The sequence below is a fragment of the Salvelinus alpinus genome, chromosome 9, assembly GCF_045679555.1.
Source record: "Salvelinus alpinus chromosome 9, SLU_Salpinus.1, whole genome shotgun sequence".
Taxonomy (NCBI): domain Eukaryota; kingdom Metazoa; phylum Chordata; class Actinopteri; order Salmoniformes; family Salmonidae; genus Salvelinus; species Salvelinus alpinus.
The window spans coordinates 64399684-64420614 of NC_092094.1; the positions used below are offsets into that span (position 1 = coordinate 64399684).

The 20931-nt window shown below is 41.8% G+C and overlaps 1 protein-coding gene across 4 annotated transcripts in view; it reads right to left on the reverse strand.

Annotated features, from left to right (window-relative positions):
* LOC139530464 (ena/VASP-like protein) overlaps positions 1-20931 on the reverse strand; it is a 90398-nt gene that overhangs the window by 54036 nt on the left and 15431 nt on the right. For all 4 annotated transcript variants that reach the window (XM_071326916.1, XM_071326915.1, XM_071326917.1 and 1 more), the window contains exons 2-3: positions 5967-6135; positions 5438-5615 (exon numbers count right to left, since the gene is read on the reverse strand). In XM_071326916.1, the coding sequence (XP_071183017.1) occupies positions 5438-5615; positions 5967-6135 (347 nt within the window). The remainder of the gene's footprint in view (positions 1-5437; positions 5616-5966; positions 6136-20931) is intronic.

The window sequence follows — 20931 nt, forward strand, 5'->3', positions numbered from 1 at the left end:
CTCATATGTATATACTGTACTCTATATCATCTACTGCATCTTGCCATCTTTATGTAATACATGTACCACTAGCCACTTTAAACTATGCCACTTTATGTTTACATACCCTACAGTACTCATCTCATATGTATATACCGTACTCTATACCATCTACTGCATCTTGCCATGCCGTTCTGTACCACCACTCATTCATATATCTTTATGTACATATTCTTTATCCCTTTACACTTGTGTGTGTGTATAAGGTAGTAGTTGTGGAATTGTTAGGTTAGATTACTTGTTGGTTATTACTGCATTGTCGGAACTAGAAGCACAAGCATTTCGCTACACTCGCATTAACATCTGCTAACCATGTGTATGTGACTAATAAAATTTGATTTGATTTGATCATATCTGAATCGGCCGATATTAGCTAAAAATGCAAACATCGGTATCGGCCCGATGTCTAGTTTAACGCCGATGTGCAAAACCAATGTCAAAGCCGCCGTGCATACCTATATAACATAAAATGTTGCGCTACACGTGCAACACAGCATTCCTAACCTAGTCCACAATGTCTGCTGTATGGATTGAGCATTCAACAAATCGAGCAGTCATTTGAAAGAGTAAGAAAATTTCAGCGAGACAACTCAAAGGCAAAATCCATTTACGCCAAGATTATGTAATTCACTGCCCTTGCCAATCAACCGTTCTCTGTCGTGGGGGATGTTGGTTTTCGCCACTGGTCGAGCACCGGTACACACTACCAAGTGCGCTATTTTTCATACGTTGCCCTACCGGAGTTACACAGTAATAGCGTCACTGCTATTAGCTTCACGGCATACTATGGAACAGCATTTGGGTCTTTGCCTGTCAAAAAAGATACACGTCAAATACCACTATTTGACGCGTTAAATACGTTTTTAATTTGACATATCAAATAACAGTTCTATTATAGAATGTTGTGTGTTCTGAATTTGCACATGCAAGCCAAGCACCACCACTACTATCAGTAGCACTGTAAAAGCTATACAAAAAGATCTGCAAACAAGCAAACACCGGTCACGAACGATGTGTTTACAATACCGCAATGGTAATAAAGCATTATTTGTTTGACTGCAACTTCTGGGGTAGCTAGCTAGCTTTAGCTTGGTACCTAGCTAGCACCAATACAACCAGCCTGAAAACAAAGACCAGTAGAAACTGCAGTCAATTTCATTATTCTTAGCAATGATTTAGGAATTCTTGTGAGTAAGTATTAGCTAGGTAGCCACTTGTTGTTTGCCTAATGAAATTGAACTTCAGTTCATGAAAATAAATAGTTAGCCAGCTACTTAACCCTGTTGCCCAAAGCGAACATTATAAGCAGCCAGCTAGCTTCATCTGGCTAGTGCGCTCGACCAGACCGGGTTGTGTTGTGAAGCTAGCCACAATAAGGATTGGGCACAATAGTGGAATTTGCGGTTTGCCTTCAAAATAAAAGTACCTATTTGAAAGTGATGCAGAAGGTTACAATTGGTGGAATCATGCCATATTTAGACTAGATAATGTTAAACAAGATTGGAATGTGAAGCAATGAAATGGGGTATCAGTCTACTTGGTGACACACACAGAACACAACTGTGAAGAGCTTCCGCAAATATTAGCATTGTAGCTCTTATCACGGGACTGTGAATGTGTGAAATCCCCTCCCCAGTCAGCCTATTGGGTGTATTGACATTCATATTGCACTGTACAGCTTTACCTAAGGAGTGGGGATCAATGAAATGGGGTATCAGTCTACTCAATACAAAATATATTTTTTCCCAACGTCCTCCTCAGAGTTATCATGTAATAACTAAGTAAAAAAATGTATGAACGCGTTCAATTATGTGACGTGTAGTCATAGTCAGGTCCTGATTGGTCAACAAGCTTACTTGACACGTCAAATAGTGTTATTTGACATATCTTTATTGACACGCAAAGACACAAACGGCGTTCCATAAAGATCCTGTGTAACGATTTTCCTCTTCATCCGAAGAGGAGGAGCAGGGATTCGACCAAAACGCAGCGTTGTGAAATGACATTATATTTATTTAAACAAGACAAAAAACGAACTATACTTGATACTAAACAAAATAACAAAACGATGTAGACAGACCTGGACGTAAGAACTTACATGTAACGAAGAACGCAGGAACAGGAAAAATGACTACACAAAACGAACGAACGGACGGACAAACAAACAAACCGAAACAGTCCCGTGTGGCGCAACATAGACACAGACACAGGAGACAACCACCCACAACAAACAATGTGAAACCACCTACCTTAATATGGCTCTCAATCAGAGGAAACGTAAACCACCTGCCTCTAATTGAGAACCATATCAGGTCACCCATTAACCAACATAGAAACACATAACATAGACTGCCCACCCAAACTCACGCCCTGACCGACTAACACATACAAAATAAACAGAAAACAGGTCAGGAACGTGACATCCTGGTTGAGAATAAAACAACAGAACAAATAAACAACGAAACAGCACAGCAAGTAAGTGAAAGAAATAGGTTTTGATTATGTTTTAGTGGTAATGGGGACATATGTAAATGCCAACAAAATAACTTTTTGGTCTGTGTGTGTGTGTAACCTTTATTTAACTATGCAAGTCAGTTAAGAACAAATTCTTATTTATTTACAATGGCAGCCAAACCCGGACAACGCTGGGCCAATTGTGCGCCGCCCTATGGGTACTCCCAATCCCGGCCGGATGTGATACAGCCTGGATTCAAACCAGGGACTGTGGTGACGCCTCATGCAGTGCCTTAGACCGCTGCGTCCGTGTGTGTGTTAACTATTTAACTGTACTAGAATGCTTAAGGCCCCTAACATTTTAAATATCGGTTATCGGTATCGGGTGTTTTGGCAAGGAAAATATTGGGTATCGGACAAAAATGTAATATCGGTACATCACTATTAGCCACTTACTTTCAGATCCGGACACAACAAAGTAACTAAACATAAGATACGTTGGTATTAGGCTGGTAAAGAGTTGCCTGATATTACAAATACAACAATGTGGACCACTCTAGTCAATATCACTTGGCAACTGCAGCCTCACAGCCTAGCGACTGCACAATGAAATGCTTTTAGATTAGTACACAATAGCCAACCATTAACACAATCAAGGGTTATTATGAACGCTATACAACACATCTACAGATGTTAACAGGAAGGTTGTGTATTTGCCAATTGAGCTTAGCTAGTGCCTAATGTTGCACAGAGAGGCCTGAAATGGTGCTAGGGCTTGATTAGGCCTGTGCACATTTAAGGACAGAAGCACTCAAGGGACAAAACAAGGCCTGCTTTTTCTTACACTCTCTAACTCAGATGGTGTTTACCTAATTGCGAGTTGAGTAAAATATGATGATAAAAAACAGTATTCCAAACCTCAGGAGACACATCTAAGCACTAAAACATGATCAAATATAAATGCTACTTTGTCCCTTAGGGCCACCATGGTGTTTAAATGGAAAACTTTCATTGGCAGTCAACAGAAATGCATACAGCTTAAGCTTTACATGATTAGTGATGATTAACAGCTTACACATCTGCATAGTGATTTCCAGAACATCACCTCCCTATTTTAGCCCTACAATGCCACCCAGAGAGGTGTTGCCAATTCCATCAGCCTCACATTGCCAGCAGCACCATCATGCAATAGATCACCCTGATTCCACCCCTCCCTCTATCACCTACTCTACTTACTGAGGGTGATCTTCGCAGAAGTGCACCTTCTGATAGTGGCTGGTGACATCTCTGGAGTAAGAATAATCGTGAAACCCTCTCTGCTGTTCTTACAATGTCTTTAGCAAGCTATTACTGTATGCAGTATACGTACTAACTATGGCTTCTAGTCAGGCAGCTGGCCAGACTACTGGAATAGCATTAGCCACGAGTCGGGTGATCCAACATGGGACCCCAGTAGCATGTATAAAGCAGGAGAATGCCTGCGACTGCGTTCCCTGGACCGAAGAAGCACCTTGGGTTTGCTTGAGGAGCCCCATAGCTCAGCTCACCTCCAACGTGGCCCACTCCGGTCACCTCAAAGGTTCCCCCAAAAAAGGAGAGTGCCATGTGAGATTTGGCGGTCTAAGACAGTTTGGCTCCATGGGTATTTTAGCCAGGCTGTGCACCAATAGGAAGGCTAGGGGACGGAATGGAGCCGTCACCGGACTTCCCCTCCCAACAGCATATAAGTAGCAGCCTGTAACAGGAGAGGCACATGTGCTATTTGTTAAGTATGGGTAGAGTCAGGCAGGCTTCATATAAAGACCTCACTACATTTCTGTTGTCATAAACTAGACAGGACCATACATCTCCTCTAACTACAGGTCTTTACATTGATGTGTGCAAGTGTCTTTCCTGGCGTGATAGTGTTCATAGTTGTAATGGTTAGTTTGGATAGTGTTGCATTAGGCATGTATTATTGTCACAACTGTCTGCAATCGGCCCTCATACTTTATGCTTAAATGACCAATGACCAGGCTACTGAACATATCTAAGTTTGGCAGCCTGGGCCCTAGCCTGGGTTGTGTTCAGTAGGGAAAAACATTTTGAAACTAAGTGAAATGGGGATGTACTATTTGAACTTGTCCAATAAGGCCTTTTAAATAATTTTCCGTTGCATAACATTTTTAAACGTTTTGCTACAATGTGCCCTACTGAACACGACATAGGTTACTGAGTTTATAGTCTAGCAGGGTTCTATGGTTTGTTTTGTATTACCAATTTCCCACACACTGCTGAAAGATTTCACCCTGAGCCATAGAGATATACTAGTTATGGCTCTGTTTTCACCTTAGAGCTTGATATCCAGCAGAGGGAGGTAGAACGGCGGCAGGTAGCCTCATGGTTAGAGTGTTCGGCCAGTAACCAAAAGGTTGCTAGATCAAATCCTCGAGCTGCCAAGGTAAAAATATGTTGTTCTGCCCCTGAACAAGGCAGTTAACCCACTGTTCCTAGGCCGTCATTGTAAATAAGAATTTGTTCTTAAATTACTTGCCTAGAAAGACTTGCCTAGAAAGAAAAAATAACTCAGTTGAGATCAACCCAGCAACCAGACTGACTAGCACACACAGCCCTAATGTCATTGGCTGAACCAAGTGTAAACTGAAAAGGTTGAAATCCTTTCTGAAAATAGATTATATCTATAAGATATCTTATACCTGGTCATTTAAGATATATTATATCTTACAACAACCTAAACATGTTCAACAAAATATTTTGTTGATCCAACAATCCTGGGATGATAGTGGAGTTAAACTGGCCACAAATGACTGGATAAAAAGATTAGCATTTTGTGTTGAGTACAACTGACAATTAACATTCATCAGTTTCAGCTACGGCTAAACCCTTTGACTGTGACATAAACAGACTGACATGCAGGTTACTGCCACACTGGAAAGGGTCCCACCTCCGTCTTGCGAGCTGAGCATATTGAGGGCAAACATCATGGCGGTGGAGAAGGTGGTGGCCTCCTCCTTGCTGGCGAAGTTGAGACCGTACACCTGCCTGGCATCACGCCACTGGTGGAAGGTGGGTGTGGCCTGATTATACTTCAGCCCCTTTACTATGGAGTAGTTGATCACTACCTGAGAGAGAGACAGCCAAGTACTCATCATTCATTCATTACTTGTCAAATACTATTGTCAGCTTAGATCAGTGTACAAGATTGAATCCCATCAATAGTGCCATAGAGATTACTGGTACATTTCAAAAACATTGTTTGCTTTTTTATTTTTATCACAGTGCTGAATTTGAAAGAGATTGCATAAGAGATGGACTCTATCTCTATTATTATCCTTAAGCCAGTGTGTGTGATGAAGATGAATAGGCTTGGAGTGTGACATGTCTTCCCCCATATCTACGTCACATATGTAGGTCCATAGAAATGACTAGAACAGACAAATTCACCATAGAAATGTGTGTGTGTGTGTGTGTACCTGCTGGTCCTGTAGTTTGACCCCGACCACGCGGAAGGTGTTGTTGGCCGTGTTGTGGTAGATGTTGATGCGGCTGAAGCCCTGCTGTCCCGGCTTGATTGGCACCCACTTCTTACTGGCGTCATCGTACACCATGACCGAGGCGCGGGCTTGGCAGATACTCTGTTCACTGTGGAGGAGGAAGACACAAGGGTTAGAGGTCAACAACAAAGACATAGGGTTAATGTAAAAAAAAAAAAAAAAAAAAAAAAAATCCTCAATTTCTTTCTGAGAACGTTTTACTCTGGTTCCTTGAAAGTTTCCCTGGGAGGTTTTATTAACGCTATGGGAACAGAAATGATGGGTTATTTGGAGGTTTTTGTATAACTTCCTTAAATCTTTCACTGAATGTTTCAATAATACTTTTAATAACACTGCTAGCTTATTTTGGGTTCACGTTTTTGAACTACAAGCACAGATAGAACACATGCAAATTCCTTTCCTTAGCCATTAATCATGCAAACACGTTTCTTTTTTATTGTGACACCGCATCAGTGAGAATCAAACCTATTATCTTATGTTCTCTGTCTATGGAATTAGTCCACTGGGCCACCAGGATGGAACTACCATGCCATGTTTTATACGCATACAAAGCTGTTCAGTTTAATTGGCGAGAACCGAATGCTGAGAACGGAATGTATATGTTTCTTTGTTGTTTAAACCCCTTTTTTCGCCCCAATTTCGTGATATCCAATTACAATCTTGTCTCATCGCTGTAACCCCCCAACCACCTCAGGAGAGGCGAAGGTCGAATCGTGCGTCCTCCGAAACATGACCCGTCTAACCGCGCTTCTTAACGCCTGCCCGCTTAACCTGGAAGCCAGCTGCACCAATGTGTCGGAGGAAACACTGTTCCACTGACGACGACAAGTCAGTCTGCAGGCACCCAGCCCGCCATAAGTAGTCGCTAGAGCACGATGAGCCAAGTAAAGCCCCCCCGGGCCAAACCCTCCCCTAACCCGGACGACGCTGGGCCAATGTGCGCCCCCCTATGGGACTTAAGTCACAGCCGGTTGTGACACAGCCTGGAATCGAACCCGTGTCTGTAGTGATGCCTCAAGCACTCCGATGCAGTGCCTTAGACTGCTGCACCACTCGGGAGGCGTATGGAAAGTTTTCTTATCGTTCTCAAAACAATTTAAGAACTTTCAGTAGAACCACGAGGAAACGTTTTGCTTTCCCACAGGAGAAGTTTTTCTTCACGTTCTCTGGACTATTTGAGAACATTTCCAATGTCAAACCAGTTAGAAAATGTTCCTAGAACATTTCCAAAATTGAAATGAAATGTAACCATATTTGAACTGCTCTGACACGTTCTGTAATGAAATACCAGGATTAAAAGCTTCTCAAATACGCTGAGGATGTTCCAAAGCCAAGCAGCTATCCCAGAAAGTTGTGGGAAGGTTTTATTCAAAATAACCATAGGACAACCATGCTCTCACCAAAGTCTAAGAAATGCTTGCAGTGCCAGGGTTGTGGGTTCGATTCCCACGGGGGACCAACAGGAAAAAGTATGCACTCACTACTGTAAGTCGCTCTGGATAAGAGTGTCTGCTAAATGACTAAAATGTAATGGTTCTCGGAACATGTGCTAGTTGGGATATGCCAGAATGTTTGGAGACGTGGGCGGAAGGGTGTGTGTTGCTGATTACATTTTACATTTAAGTCATTTAGCAGACGCTCTTATCCAGAGCGACTTACAAATTGGTGCATTCACCTTATGATATCCAGTGGAACAACCACTTTACAATAGTGCATCTAACTCTTTTAAGGGGGGGGGGGGTTAGAAGGATTACTTTATCCTATCCTAGGTATTCCTTAAAGAGGTGGGGTTTCAGGTGTCTCCGGAAGGTGGTGATTGACTCCGCTGACCTGGCGTCGTGAGGGAGTTTGTTCCACCATTGGGGTGCCAGAGCAGCGAACAGTTTTGACTGGGCTGAGCGGGAACTGTACTTCCTCAGAGGTAGGGAGGCGAGCAGGCCAGAGGTGGATGAACGCTGATCTTGAAACCCTGATCAGGAAAACTCTGATTTAAGAGTGTGAATAACAATATGGTGTGATATTCCTGACAGCATGACAGGGTATTGATGTTTCACACATAGAGCTCTAAAAGGTGAGATTGGCTTATGCCCTCAGGGGACTGTGAAGTGACAAAAAGTTTTAAAATGTTCACCTTGAATACCAAAGGGACCTGCGAAGCTCTGCTATTTGAGCTAACTGCTTTAAATAATTATCTTACTCAGTTACTTCAGGCGACCCAACATTCTTAGTCTTTATTGTACAGACTGGCAAATTAGCACTGCATTCACAGCTGTCATTTCAAGACACCAATTCTTAAAGGAAATATTTTGCAAAGTGGGTGCCTCAACATAGAAAGCCTTTTCGATATCCAAAATAAAGTATTTAAAATATCGCAGCTAAATCAAGATTCCACCACAGAGACAGACAATGGGTCATCTGACTCTAAGGCCCCTAGGACATCACTAGTGTTCAAATGCCGGCATGTGGCCTTCCTCTGTGATCTCCTTCCTCCCTAGGAGGTGAAGAACATGGAGACTGACACTTCAGCCATGTCTCAGCACAGCGAATGGGTGAGGCAGTATGAGTGCAGGATTCAGAACCTCTTGTACCAACATCTACTACCGTTTTCACACTATTGTGCCACCCCGACCCGAACAGCTCAGATAGTTTGTTTTCACACTGTCCGTTCCAGCAACTATGGCAGATGTGTAATCAGGCCAGCGCAATACACTACAACAATATTAGATGTTCAGGCTCTGAAAGAATGCCGCAGGACAGGGACTGACAGCTGTCCCTCCTTGATTACTAACACATCCTCACTACTCTTCAGTATCAACCATAACACAACCATCTGACAGTCATCACACAACCAGTCACCATCACTATCCTTGCCAGTGCTTTTCAAATTAAATTGAAGCGCAGCGTGGTAATCAATCAATTACAGATAATCTAAAAATCCAATCATTGCACAGTAATTACGTCCTTGAGGAGACATTGAACATGCAATCGGATATAGCAAGTTTGGTTTACCCTTTATGTGACATCTCAGCCAGTTAGCGCAGCAGACAACAGTGCCGTGCTTCATTTGAGGTTTTGAGTGAGGTTTAGTTTGACACAGTAGGTGAAATAATATCTCAGCAAAAGAAGCAAAGGCTAACAGCTAATAACTAAAGGCTAACAGCAATACATGGAGGAGAAGGTTTGAGAGCATCTTCATTTACCACATTCAAAATAGGGAAGTCTTGGGCTCAATTGATTCAATAACTCAATCAATATGGGATCAATAAAAGCCATTCAAATAAATCCAAAATAAGCAAAACCTTATAGAAAACAAGCTTATGCCTCTCTGGTATCCTGGCAACCACAGGTAGAACCCAACATGTTTTAGACTCAACTGTGGGCATAGTTCACCAGTCATCTTCCTCAGTCAAGTAGGACTTAGCAATGGAGGATATCCCGAGTCTACACATGATGGATTTCCTTACTCAAAGCTTTCAAAGACATTACTGGGACTTAGAATATATCTTTATGGTCTATCTGGTTCTAAATTGAGTTGGGCTCAATCTAACCACATAACAGGCGCTTCTACACAGTACAGAGACCACCCATGTCCCTGAGGAGATACTCAGTTCTTTAGTGTCTGACAGATCCCCTTACAAAAACAAGCCCTATTTCTGGAGTCATTTGGGGTCGAGGGTTTATATGCCTTCTCTGTGAAGCATTGGTTTCAGTACCCTACCAGGCTAAGTCAGAAATAAAGCATAGCGCCGTCAATTTGTCTGACTGACATTGCTCAATCATCGCATGTGATGCAACTTAAAGCTTAACGACTGTAGGCTCCTCGAATGTCACTGGGGCCGAGCTCCCTGCCATCCAGGACCTCTTACCAGGCGGTGTCAGAGGAAGGCCCCAACAATTGTCAGACTCCAGCCACCCAAGTCATAGACTGTTCTCTCTGCTACCGCACGACAAGCTGTACCGGAGCGTCCAAGTCTGGGACCAAAAGGCTCCTGAACAGCTTCGACCCACAAGCCATAAGACTGCTGAACAGGTAATCAAATACCTACCCAGACTTTTTTTTTGCACTGACTCTATGCGCACACACACTACTGCTACATTGACACTCCAACACACACTCACACACATACACACACACACACATATTGACGCCACACACACACACACACACACACGCTGTTGCTACTCTGTTTATTATCTATCCTGATTGCTTAGTGACTTTTACCCCTACCTACATGTAGATATTACCTCAATCACCTCAACTACCTCGTAACCCCAGCACATTAAATCGGTACCAGTACTCCTTGTATAGCCTCGTTATTGTTATTTTATTGCATTTAAAAATAAAAAAAATGGGGGTGCAAATGTTACGTTTTTCGTATTTTTTATTTAATGTAGGCTAGTCACTCTCAATTCAGATTCCTGTCTTCTACCACAGACTTACACCCCTACAGAAGATAGTGCTTTTGTAACCACATTACAGCTATGAATACACAGCTGTGAATATAATTTTGGGTTATGACCACTCTTAATGAGGATACTTGCTGTACAACAACCACATGTGTCACGCACTGATCTGTTTCACCTGTCCTTGTGCTCGTTTCCACCTCCTCCAGGTGTCGCCCATCTTCCCCACTTATCCTCTGGGTATTTATACCTGTGTTTTCTGTCTGTCTGTGCTAGTTCGTCTTGTTTGCCAAGCTTACCAGTGCTTGTTCCTGTCAGCTCCTGTCTTTCGCCAGCCTCGCTTTTTCTCGTCCTCTTGGTTTTTGACCCTTGCCTGTCCTGACCCTGTACCCACCCGCCCGACCACTCTGCCTGTCCCTGAGCTTGCCTGCCGTCCTGTACCTTTGCTCCTACTCTGGATTATCGACCCCTGCCTGCCTTGACCTGTCGTTTGCCTGCACCGGTTACAATAAACATTGTTAGTTCACAACATCTGCACTTGGGTCTTACCTTGCTTCCTGATAACATCCTTTACTCTACACTGACTGGTTTGTGGTTAGAGAATGCTAATATTAGCGCTTGGTGGTAGTGGCTGTGTATACAAACACCAACAGCTTCCTGATCCATGACCGGTTCTCGTAGGTCGCATACTGCACTGCACCTCCAAATCATAAACAGTATACAACGAGCTCAAAGTATTGGAGACAGTGACACATTTTTGGTTTGTTTTGTCTCTGTACTCCAGCACTTTGGATTTGAAATGATACAATGGCTATGAGGTTAAGGTGCAGACTGTCAGCGGAGGGTAGTTTCTTCCATATCGGGTGAACCGTTTAGAAATTACAGCACTTTTTGTACATAGTTCTCCCATTCTAGGGGACCAAAAGTATTGGGACAAATTCACTTGTGTATTAAAGTAGTAAAAAGTTAAGTATTTGGTCCCACATTCATAGCACACACCAACTACATCAAGCTTGTGTGTTGGATGCATTTGCTGTTTGTTTTGGTTGTGTTTCAGATTATTTTGTGCCCAATAGAAATGAATAAAAAATAATGTATTGTGTCATTTTGGAGTCACTTTTATTGTAAATAAAAATGAAGGAAAAAGGAAACCGCACACTGCTCTTGATAGTATCACCGATATTTAATAAGCTTACGTATCGGCCCCACGGCCTTCGTCAGAGCTTGTAAAGAGCTTGTAAATAAAAATAGAATATGTTTCTAAACACTTCTTCATTAATGTGGATGCTACCATGATTACGGATAATCCTGAATGAATGGTGAATAATGATGAGTGAGAAAGTTACAGATGCAGAAATATCATGGTTGCATCCACATTAATGTAGAAGTTAAGTGAGGACGTAAGTGGCGACTGTGGCTCTCCTTGTCAGTCACTATGGGCTTAAACCCTGTCGGTCTGCCTTATACTCAAGACTACACCTTTTAAAAAAGGATAAGCACTTTTCATGTCCAAGTCATGAATAAAAGTCAAAATTAGAGGTTGACTGATTAATCGGAATGGCCGATTAATTAGGGCCGATTTCAAGTTTTCATAACAATCGGAAATCTGTGTTTATTTTTTACACCTTTATTTAACTAGGCAAGTCAGTTAAGAACACATTCTTATTTTCAATGACGGCCTAGGAACGGTGGGTTAACTGCCTTGTTCAGGGGCAGAACGACTTTTTACCTTGTCAGCTCTGGGATTCGTTTTTGCAACCTTCCGGTTACTAGTCCAACACTCTAACCACCTGCCTTACATTGCACTCCACGAGGAGCCTGCATGGCAGGCTGACTACCTGTTACGCGAGGGCAGCAAGAAGCTGTAAGTTGTAAGTTGCTAGCTAGCATTAAACTTATCTTATAAAAAACAATCAATCTTAACATAATCACTAGTTAACTACACATGGTTGATGATATTACTAGTTTATCTAGCGTGTCCTGCGTTGCATATAATCGATGCAGTGCCTGTTAATTTCTCAGCGAATCACAGCCTACTTCGCCAAACGGGTGATGATTTAGCACTGTCGTTGCACCAAACCTAACCATAAACATCAATGCCTTTCTTTAAAATTAATACACAAGTATATATTTTTTAAACCTGCAAATTTTGTTAATATTGCCTGCTAACATGAATTTCTTATAATTAGGGAAATTGTGTCACTTCTCAGGTTATATGCAGGGTATATGCAGCAGTTTGGGCCGCCTGGCTCGTTGCGAACTGTGTGAAGTCCATTTATTCCTAACAAAGACCGTAATTAATTTGCCAGAATTGTACATAATTATGACATAACATTGAACGTTGTACAATGTAACAGCAATATTTAGACTTAGGGATGCCACCCGTTAGATAAAATACGGAACGGTTCCGTATTTCACTGAAAGAATAAACGTTTTGTTTTCGAAATGATAGCTTCCGGATTCGACCAATGACCAAAGGCTCGTATTTCTGTGTGTTATTATGTTATAATTAAGTCTATGATTTGATATTTGATAGAGCAGTCTGACTGAACGTTGCTAGGCAGCAGCAGGCTCGTAAGCATTCATTCAAATAGCACTTTCGTGCGTTTGCCAGCAGCTCTTCGCTGTGCTTCAAGCATTGAGCTGTTTATGACTTCAAGCCTTTCAACTCCCGAGATTAGGCTGGTGTAACCGATGTGAAATGGATAGCTAGTTAGCGGGGTGCGCGCTAATAGCGTTTCAATCGGTGACGTCACTCGCTCTGAGATTTGGAGTAGTTGTTCCCCTTGCTCTGCAAGGGCCGTGGCTTTTGTGGAGCGATGGGTAACGATGCTTCGAGGGTGGCTGTCGATGTGTTCCTGGTTCGAGCCCAGGTAGGGGCGAGGAGGGGCACGGAAGCTATACTGTTACACTGTGAAAAAAAGTGCCTATAAGAGCATCCAATAGTCAAAGGTATATGAAATACAAATGGTATAAATAGATAGAAAATAGAGAGAAATAGTCCTATAATTCCTATAATAACTACAACCTAAAACTTCTTACCTGGGAATTTTACATTTACATTTTACATTTACATTTTAGTAATTTAGCAGACGCTCTTATCCAGAGCGACTTACAGTAGAGTGCATACATTTTATTACATTTTTACATACAAGGATGAGACAAGGATATCCCTACCGGCCAAACCCTCCCTAACCCGGACGACGCTATGCCAATTGTGCGTCGCCCCACGGATCTCCCGGTTGCGGCCGGCTGCGACAGAGCCTGGGCGCGAACCCAGAGACTCTGGTGGCGCAGCTAGCACTGCGATGCAGTGCCCTAGACCACTGCATCGCAGTGGAATATTGAAGAATCATGTTAAAAGGAACCACCAGCTTTCATATGTTCTCATGTTCTGAGCAAGGAACTTAAACGTTAGCTTTTTTACATGGCACATATTGCACTTTTACTTTCTTCTCCAACACTTTGTTTTTGCATTATTTAAACCAAATAGAACATGTTTCATTATTTATTTGAGGCTAAATTGATTTTATTGATGTATTATATTAACATAAAAGAAAAGTGTTCATTCAGTATAGTTGTAATTGTCATTATTACAAATACATTTTAAAAAATCGTCCGATTAATTGGTATCGGCCTTTTTTGGCCCCCCAATAATCGGTACCGGCGTTGAAAAATCATAAAATCGGTCGACCTCTAGTCAAAATATTGATAAAAAAACACAAATCAACAGAATTATCAGGGGAACAAAACAGACAATAATATGGGGTCTTTGTTTCTAAACATCCCTGAATAATTAAATGGACATTGACAGGCTATGTGTGTGTAATATCTATAGGAGACTTGTGTGACTTATTTCGTTTTAAGGAACATTGTAACGGCTTTCCTCCTGGGATGAAGGAGAGGACCAAAATGCAGCGCGGTTATTGTTCAACATGTTTAATAAGATGATAAACGGTGAACATTAACAAATAACAAAATAACAAACGTGAAAGCCGAGACAGTCCTATCTGGTGCAGAACACAAACACAGAGACAGGAAACAATCACCCACAAAATCCCAACACCAAACAAGCCTCCTATATATGATTCTCAATCAGGGACAACGATTACCAGCTGCCTCTGATTGAGAACCATATTAGGCTGGACACAGAAACAGACAAACTAGACACACAACATAGAATTCCCACCCAGCTCACGTCCTGACCAACACTAAACAAGCAAAACACATAATAACTCTGGTCAGGACGTTACAAACATCCATTCGATATAACTGTTACGGCTGATTTCCTCCTCTTCGTCTGAAGAGGAGGTGTAGGGATCGGACCAAGACGCAGAGTGGAAAGTGTCCATGTTTTATTATCAAATAAACTGAACACTACACGAAACAAAATAACAAAAGAGAATCTAACCGACAAACAGTCCCGTGTGGCACAACTACTGACACGGAAAACAAACACCCACAAAACACACGTGAAACCCAGGCTGCCTAAGTATGATTCTCAATCAGGGACAACGATTGACAGCTGCCTCTGATTGAGAATCATACCAGGCCGAACACAAAATCCCAACATAGAAAATCACACATAGACAACCCACCCAACTCACGCCCTGACCAACTAAATAAATACAAAACAAGGGAAAACAGGTCAGGAACGTGACAATAACACTCAAAACAATATAGCCAGTCAATAACAATGTCGTTAAATACAATTAAAATCACCCCTGTACCTGTGTAAGTGTATAGGCCTATCCCACTGAGAAAAACTTACTTTCAACCAGTTTTGCTGTTGAAATGACATCTTTACAACCAGTTTTGCTTACTGGGATTGGACAGGAGTGCTCAGACACATCACTATCATAATACGGTATTTTCTTTATCTTTGGGGATACCTTGAAATAGCTATTACACAGAGGTAGTACAACATCCATTACGATGGCTTATAAGGACCTTGAGGCAGAAGTTGTGATAATGCTAGCCTCCAGACATGTTCTAGCTAGACGAGTGGGAGTGAGATGCTGGATGGAGGCTTCTGCTACATTGAGTGCTTAACCATGTCAAATAAGCCTCATGGGTGAGCTGGATAAAGGAGGCCACCATGTTTCTAGCCTTTGGAATTAAGCAAGCTCTGCCCCTACACACACACACACACACACACACACACACACACACACACACACACACACACACACACACACACACACACACATTAAGCAAGCCTCTGCTGTACATACACAGGGTCTTTCATGTAACATGGATGTTGGGTTTCAGTGTAATGTACTGTATGTACCCCATCCATTAGCTGAGTACTTTCTGGTAGTACAGTTCTGGGATGTATTCACTAGGAAGCAAACGGAAGCAAATGGCAGAAACAGGGATGTACTAACCTGAACTTGTCCAATAAGAAACGCTATTTTTCGTTGCAAAATGTTTTTACTACAGTGTGCACACTCCTGGTTTACCGGCTTTGTCCAGGAATACTCAAATTGGGGATGGGTTAAATGAATAGTAAGGTAAGGGGCAGCGTTTTTTCTAAAAGCAGGATGCCGGTTTGGCACAGAAGTTGTTGGCCTAATTTCCCCATCGTGACCAATAAATAACATTTTGCCTGGGAACAATTCAGGCTTTCCATGGGAACCCTGGAGGCAGAGGGGGCATCAATCGGTGAGAGGACAACAACCCTAGGTGGTGACCACCCAGCCAGTGGGCAAACACTTTGTTGCCAGGCAGGGTAATTGTTTAATGCTGCTGGTTCAGTGGAACGTACCCGAACAGACCCAAATAATAGAACACGACACGGCATCACTCTCGCTGTCTGCTGCATCATGTGAGCTACAGTATTTGATTGGTAAGGCCTTTCTCTCTCACTCCCTGTTTACTGGGCAACAATGCTATGTCTGCTAGTCTGCTAATTGTAGTTCACATTTCAGTCACATCAAGTGCAAAGCCGAAAATAAAGTACGAGACCTGTAATGAAAAATGTGTAAGGCAGATTAAGAAATCCCACAGATGCCTCCAAATGTAAGGCTGATGATAGAAAAAATGAAGATCCAGGGACACTGACTTCAGTATTAGACTTCAAGGTTTAATTAGAGACTATCCAGCCTAAAGGGGAGAAATAAAATACAAAGAATAAAAGCAGAGATCGTGCACCTGCAGTGGCACTAAAATCTAAGCTGGAGATCTCCCAGCAACCCCTGCTCCATACTTCAGAGCCAGAGTCTACGCTGTCAAAATAAGAGTCTCTCAATACAGGTCCCACACATGCATGCTGTGGAGTGCAGCATTGTCTCTCGTCTTACACAGACAGGTAGACTCATCCTCAGGTGTAGTAGAGAGACCAGTGAGAATGAAACCATCAGCAGTAGCGGGGGACTCCCATTAGAACAGCAGACTTAATTCACGTTTCCTCTCCCATTCAGTCTGTATTCTGTACCCTCCCTGACTCCTTGCTCCACACACCGACGATGAATAAAAACAGCAGCATGCACATTTTGGGGAATGAATTAAAAAAGGAGAAGTGGTTCCTTCCCTGTTATTAAAGAGAGGGCAGCAGGGAGGGGATAGAGTGGATTATACACTCTAGTGTTTTTCCCAGAGTGCAGTGCAGTATAATCATTTTTGGGCAGCTCCACCACACACACGCACCAGCTGACAGAGAGCAACTCAGTGGCGGGATTACAAGCGACTTCCGAGGAGATCGTTACCTCACTCCCGTTTTAAGGCTAAATTAACTAGGGCTTAACTCTCATTTAGGCACCGGGCTGTAATCTCAGCACAGAGAAAGTCCCACTGGAAGGGAGTTCTGCGAGGACAGAAGCCTTCAGTAATTGTGTGTTGCAACTTCCCAGAAGGCCTGGGTGGTATTCATTAGGCACCAAACGGTAGAAAATGGACAGAAACAGGAACTACATGATTTTGTCCAAAAATAAACACTTGTTTTTTCATTCCAAAATGTTTTGTTACGGTGTAACCTATTGAACTCCACTCTGTTGGAAGACCTGGTGGCAAGTGTGGTTATATAAGGAACAGACTGCCAAGACCATTTTCAGACAATAGTAAACTTCTTGGAGACTATTTCAAATATTGCACAATAATGCCATAAAGTACGAGGATTGAGGTCAGGAACGTGACAGGACGAGCTCAATGTTTTACCCTGCCCCCACCACTCTTACATATGAAAGTATAGCACGTTGAATGGATGAGAAATAAGCCATATACAGGAGAGAGGGATGTGTGGTCTTTTCCTCCTGCTCCATTAATGTGCTTATCTTCTTAGCTAAATGTCCTTGCTTGTGAAAAAACGACACACACAGTTCTAAGCCTCCTCCACCACAACCCACCAGCCAAAGTACCACCCAAATTGCAGTGTCTAAAACCAATGATGTTCAATAACACTCAGATACTGTTGCTGTCCAGTGTTCACCACTGTGATATCATGTTCTATAAACTATAACTCCCACTCAAACTAACAGAAACAGCTAAAGCTGACTTGGACCACTTTGTATGTAGGTCAATGGCTGGCACATTAGTGTTTGGCATGAGTGACACTGACTTCAGCTGAAGTGAAACAGAGTACCATATTGCTGGGTTGATTTTCGGCAACAAATGATGAAGGTATACATCCATGCTATTCAGCAAGAACATTCAATGAACATTTTAATGGTAGACAGTTTGTGCAAATTGTGTGTGCCTCTGTCCTAAATGAAGAACTATCGAATGGTGTCCAAACTAGTGTCACGCAAACTAGACAAAAGTCGAGCAAATTTCCATTTGACGCTACAAAAACATATTCTCGACTTAATCAGGTTAAATCACATTGGTTTCTTCCCAGTCTCTAATGTATGTGTAGCACGTGGGGATGTGTGAAACTTACTCCTCAGCCTGAAGAGTCCCAACTTGCACTGGCGAAAAGCTAGCTTTTCAAGTGGTACTGACTGGTAAGATGCTTTTGGAGGGTGGTCATGTGTGCTAGAAAGGCAGATGGGTCCTGGGTTCGAGCCTTGGTGTGAGCCAAATCAGGAGGAAGCAGTACTCACTAAGCAACCAGTATGATGTCATATGCACAACGCATGTTTAAAACCTTTTTTCAATACAGGGGGTGCTGTTACCACTTTGGAAAATATCGTCTCCAAATTAAACTGCCTCATACTCAATTCTTGCTCGTACAATATGCATATTATTATTACTATTGGATAGAAAACAATCTCTAGTTTCTAAAACCGTTTGAATTATGTCTGTGGGTGAACCAGAACTCTTTCTACAGCGAAAATCATGACAGGACATGCGAAGGTCAGAAAAATTGTCTCTGTTCTCAGATCAGTTTAAAGCTCTGTGTGTGCCCTATGGATCGAAATGAACTGCACCCGCCTTCCCCTGGATGTCAGTAACCAATGAGAAGTGGAATGGAGTCTCTACGTATTTCTCAGAGTTTATAAAAGGCAATGGAGTGACATGTACGTTCTTTTGGACGCTCGCCAAGGCGCAAGAGAGGACATCAGAATGGCATGTTGAATAGCTCTTGTATTCGGGCTAAGATATATCCGTCTGTGATTTAATTCGATATAGGTGTTAGAAACATCATAACGAAGTTATTTGAAACCGATTTATATCAGTTTATGCGAGTATATTGCTATTTTCGGAATTTTCGTAGTATTGCGTTTGAGGATTTGGACATGTGTGTGCCACGTAGCTATTGTTAGCTGCTAGTTCCGAAGTTGAAGTGGACGTTTTACAACAAAGCAACGATTCTTTTGGACAAAAGGACACCTTGCCCAAGATTCTGATGGAAGCTCGTCCAAAAGTAAGAGCTATTTATGATTTTATTCCGTATTTATGTGGAAAAATGTAAACGCATTTTTCGGCCATTATTGCGGCACTAGTCTGGCTGTAACGCACACTGTATGTCTAGTAACGTTAATTTTAAAAATCTAAATCAGCGGTTGCATTAATAACCAATGCATCTTTCATTAGCTGTCCAACCTGTATTTTTTTAGTCAATCTAATCGATAAATAATCGTAAACTTAGGTGCCCTTCCAAGATGGCGCCGGCCAGAATGCATGCCATGTTTTGACTGATTACATAGCATAACCACGATTTGTGATGCTAAATATGCACATTTTCGAACAAACTCTATATGCATTGTGTAATATGATGTTACAGGACTGTCATCTGAAGAATTCTGAGAAGGTTAGTGAAAAAATTAATATATTTTGGTGGTGATAACGTTATCGCGCTTTTTGCCTTGAATCAATGCTGGGGTGATGTTAGCTCATGTGGTATGCTAATATAACGATATATTGTGTTTTCGCTGTAAAACACTTAGAAAATCTGAAATATTGTCTGGATTCACAAGATCTGTGTATTTCAAATTGCTGTATGCTGTGTATTTTTAAGAAATGTTTTATGATGATTAATTAGGTAATACACGTTGCTCTCTGTAGTTATTCTAGTCGCTTTGGTGAGTTTTGTGATAGTGGCTGCAATGGTAAACTATGATTTATACCTGAAAAATGCACATTTTTCTAAAAAAACATATGCTATACCATAAATATGTTATCAGACTGTCATCTTATGAAGTTGTTTCTTGGTTAGTGGCTATATATATCTTTATTTAGTCGAATTAGTGATAGCTACTGATGGAGTAAAAAACTGGTGGAGTAAAAAAAGTGGTGTCTTTTGCTAACGTGGTTAGCTAATAGATTTACATATTGTGTCTTCCCTGTAAAACATTTTAAAAATCAGAAATGATGGCTGGATTCACAAGATGTTGGTCTTTCATTTGCTGTATGCTGTGTATTTTTCAGAAATGTTTTAGGATGAGTATTTTGGTAATTGACGTCGGTCTCTGTAATTATTCCGGCTGCTTCCAACGCTATTTCAGATTGCAGCTGCAATGTAGAACTGTGATTTATACCTGAAATATGCACATTTTTCTAAAAAAACATATGCTATACCATAAATATGTTATCAGACTGTCATCTTATGAAGTTGTTTCTTGGTTAGTGGCTATATATATATCTTTATTTAGTCGAAATTGTGATAGCTGCCCATGCAGGAAAAAAATGGTGGAGAAAAAAAAGTTGTGTCTTTTGCTATCGTGGTTAGCTAATAGATTTACATATTGTGTCTTCCCTGTAAAACGTTTAAAAAATCAGAAATTATGGCTGGATTCACAAGATCTGTATCTTTCATCTGGTGTCTTGGACTTGTGATTTAATGATATTTAGATGCTAGTATTTACTTGTGACGCTATGCTAGGCTATGCTAGTCAGCTTTTTTACTGTGGGGGGTGCTCCCGGATCCGGGATGAGTACCAAGTAAAAGTTAAAAGGAAAGTGAAGGCTACTATAAGCCTGGTCCCAAATCAGTTGTACTGTATTCATGATCAGTTGTGCTGTATAGCCAGCTCCTATTATAGACAGCACACACAGATCTGAAACGAAGTGAACAGTAGTCTTCACTGTATCCAGCCGTCTC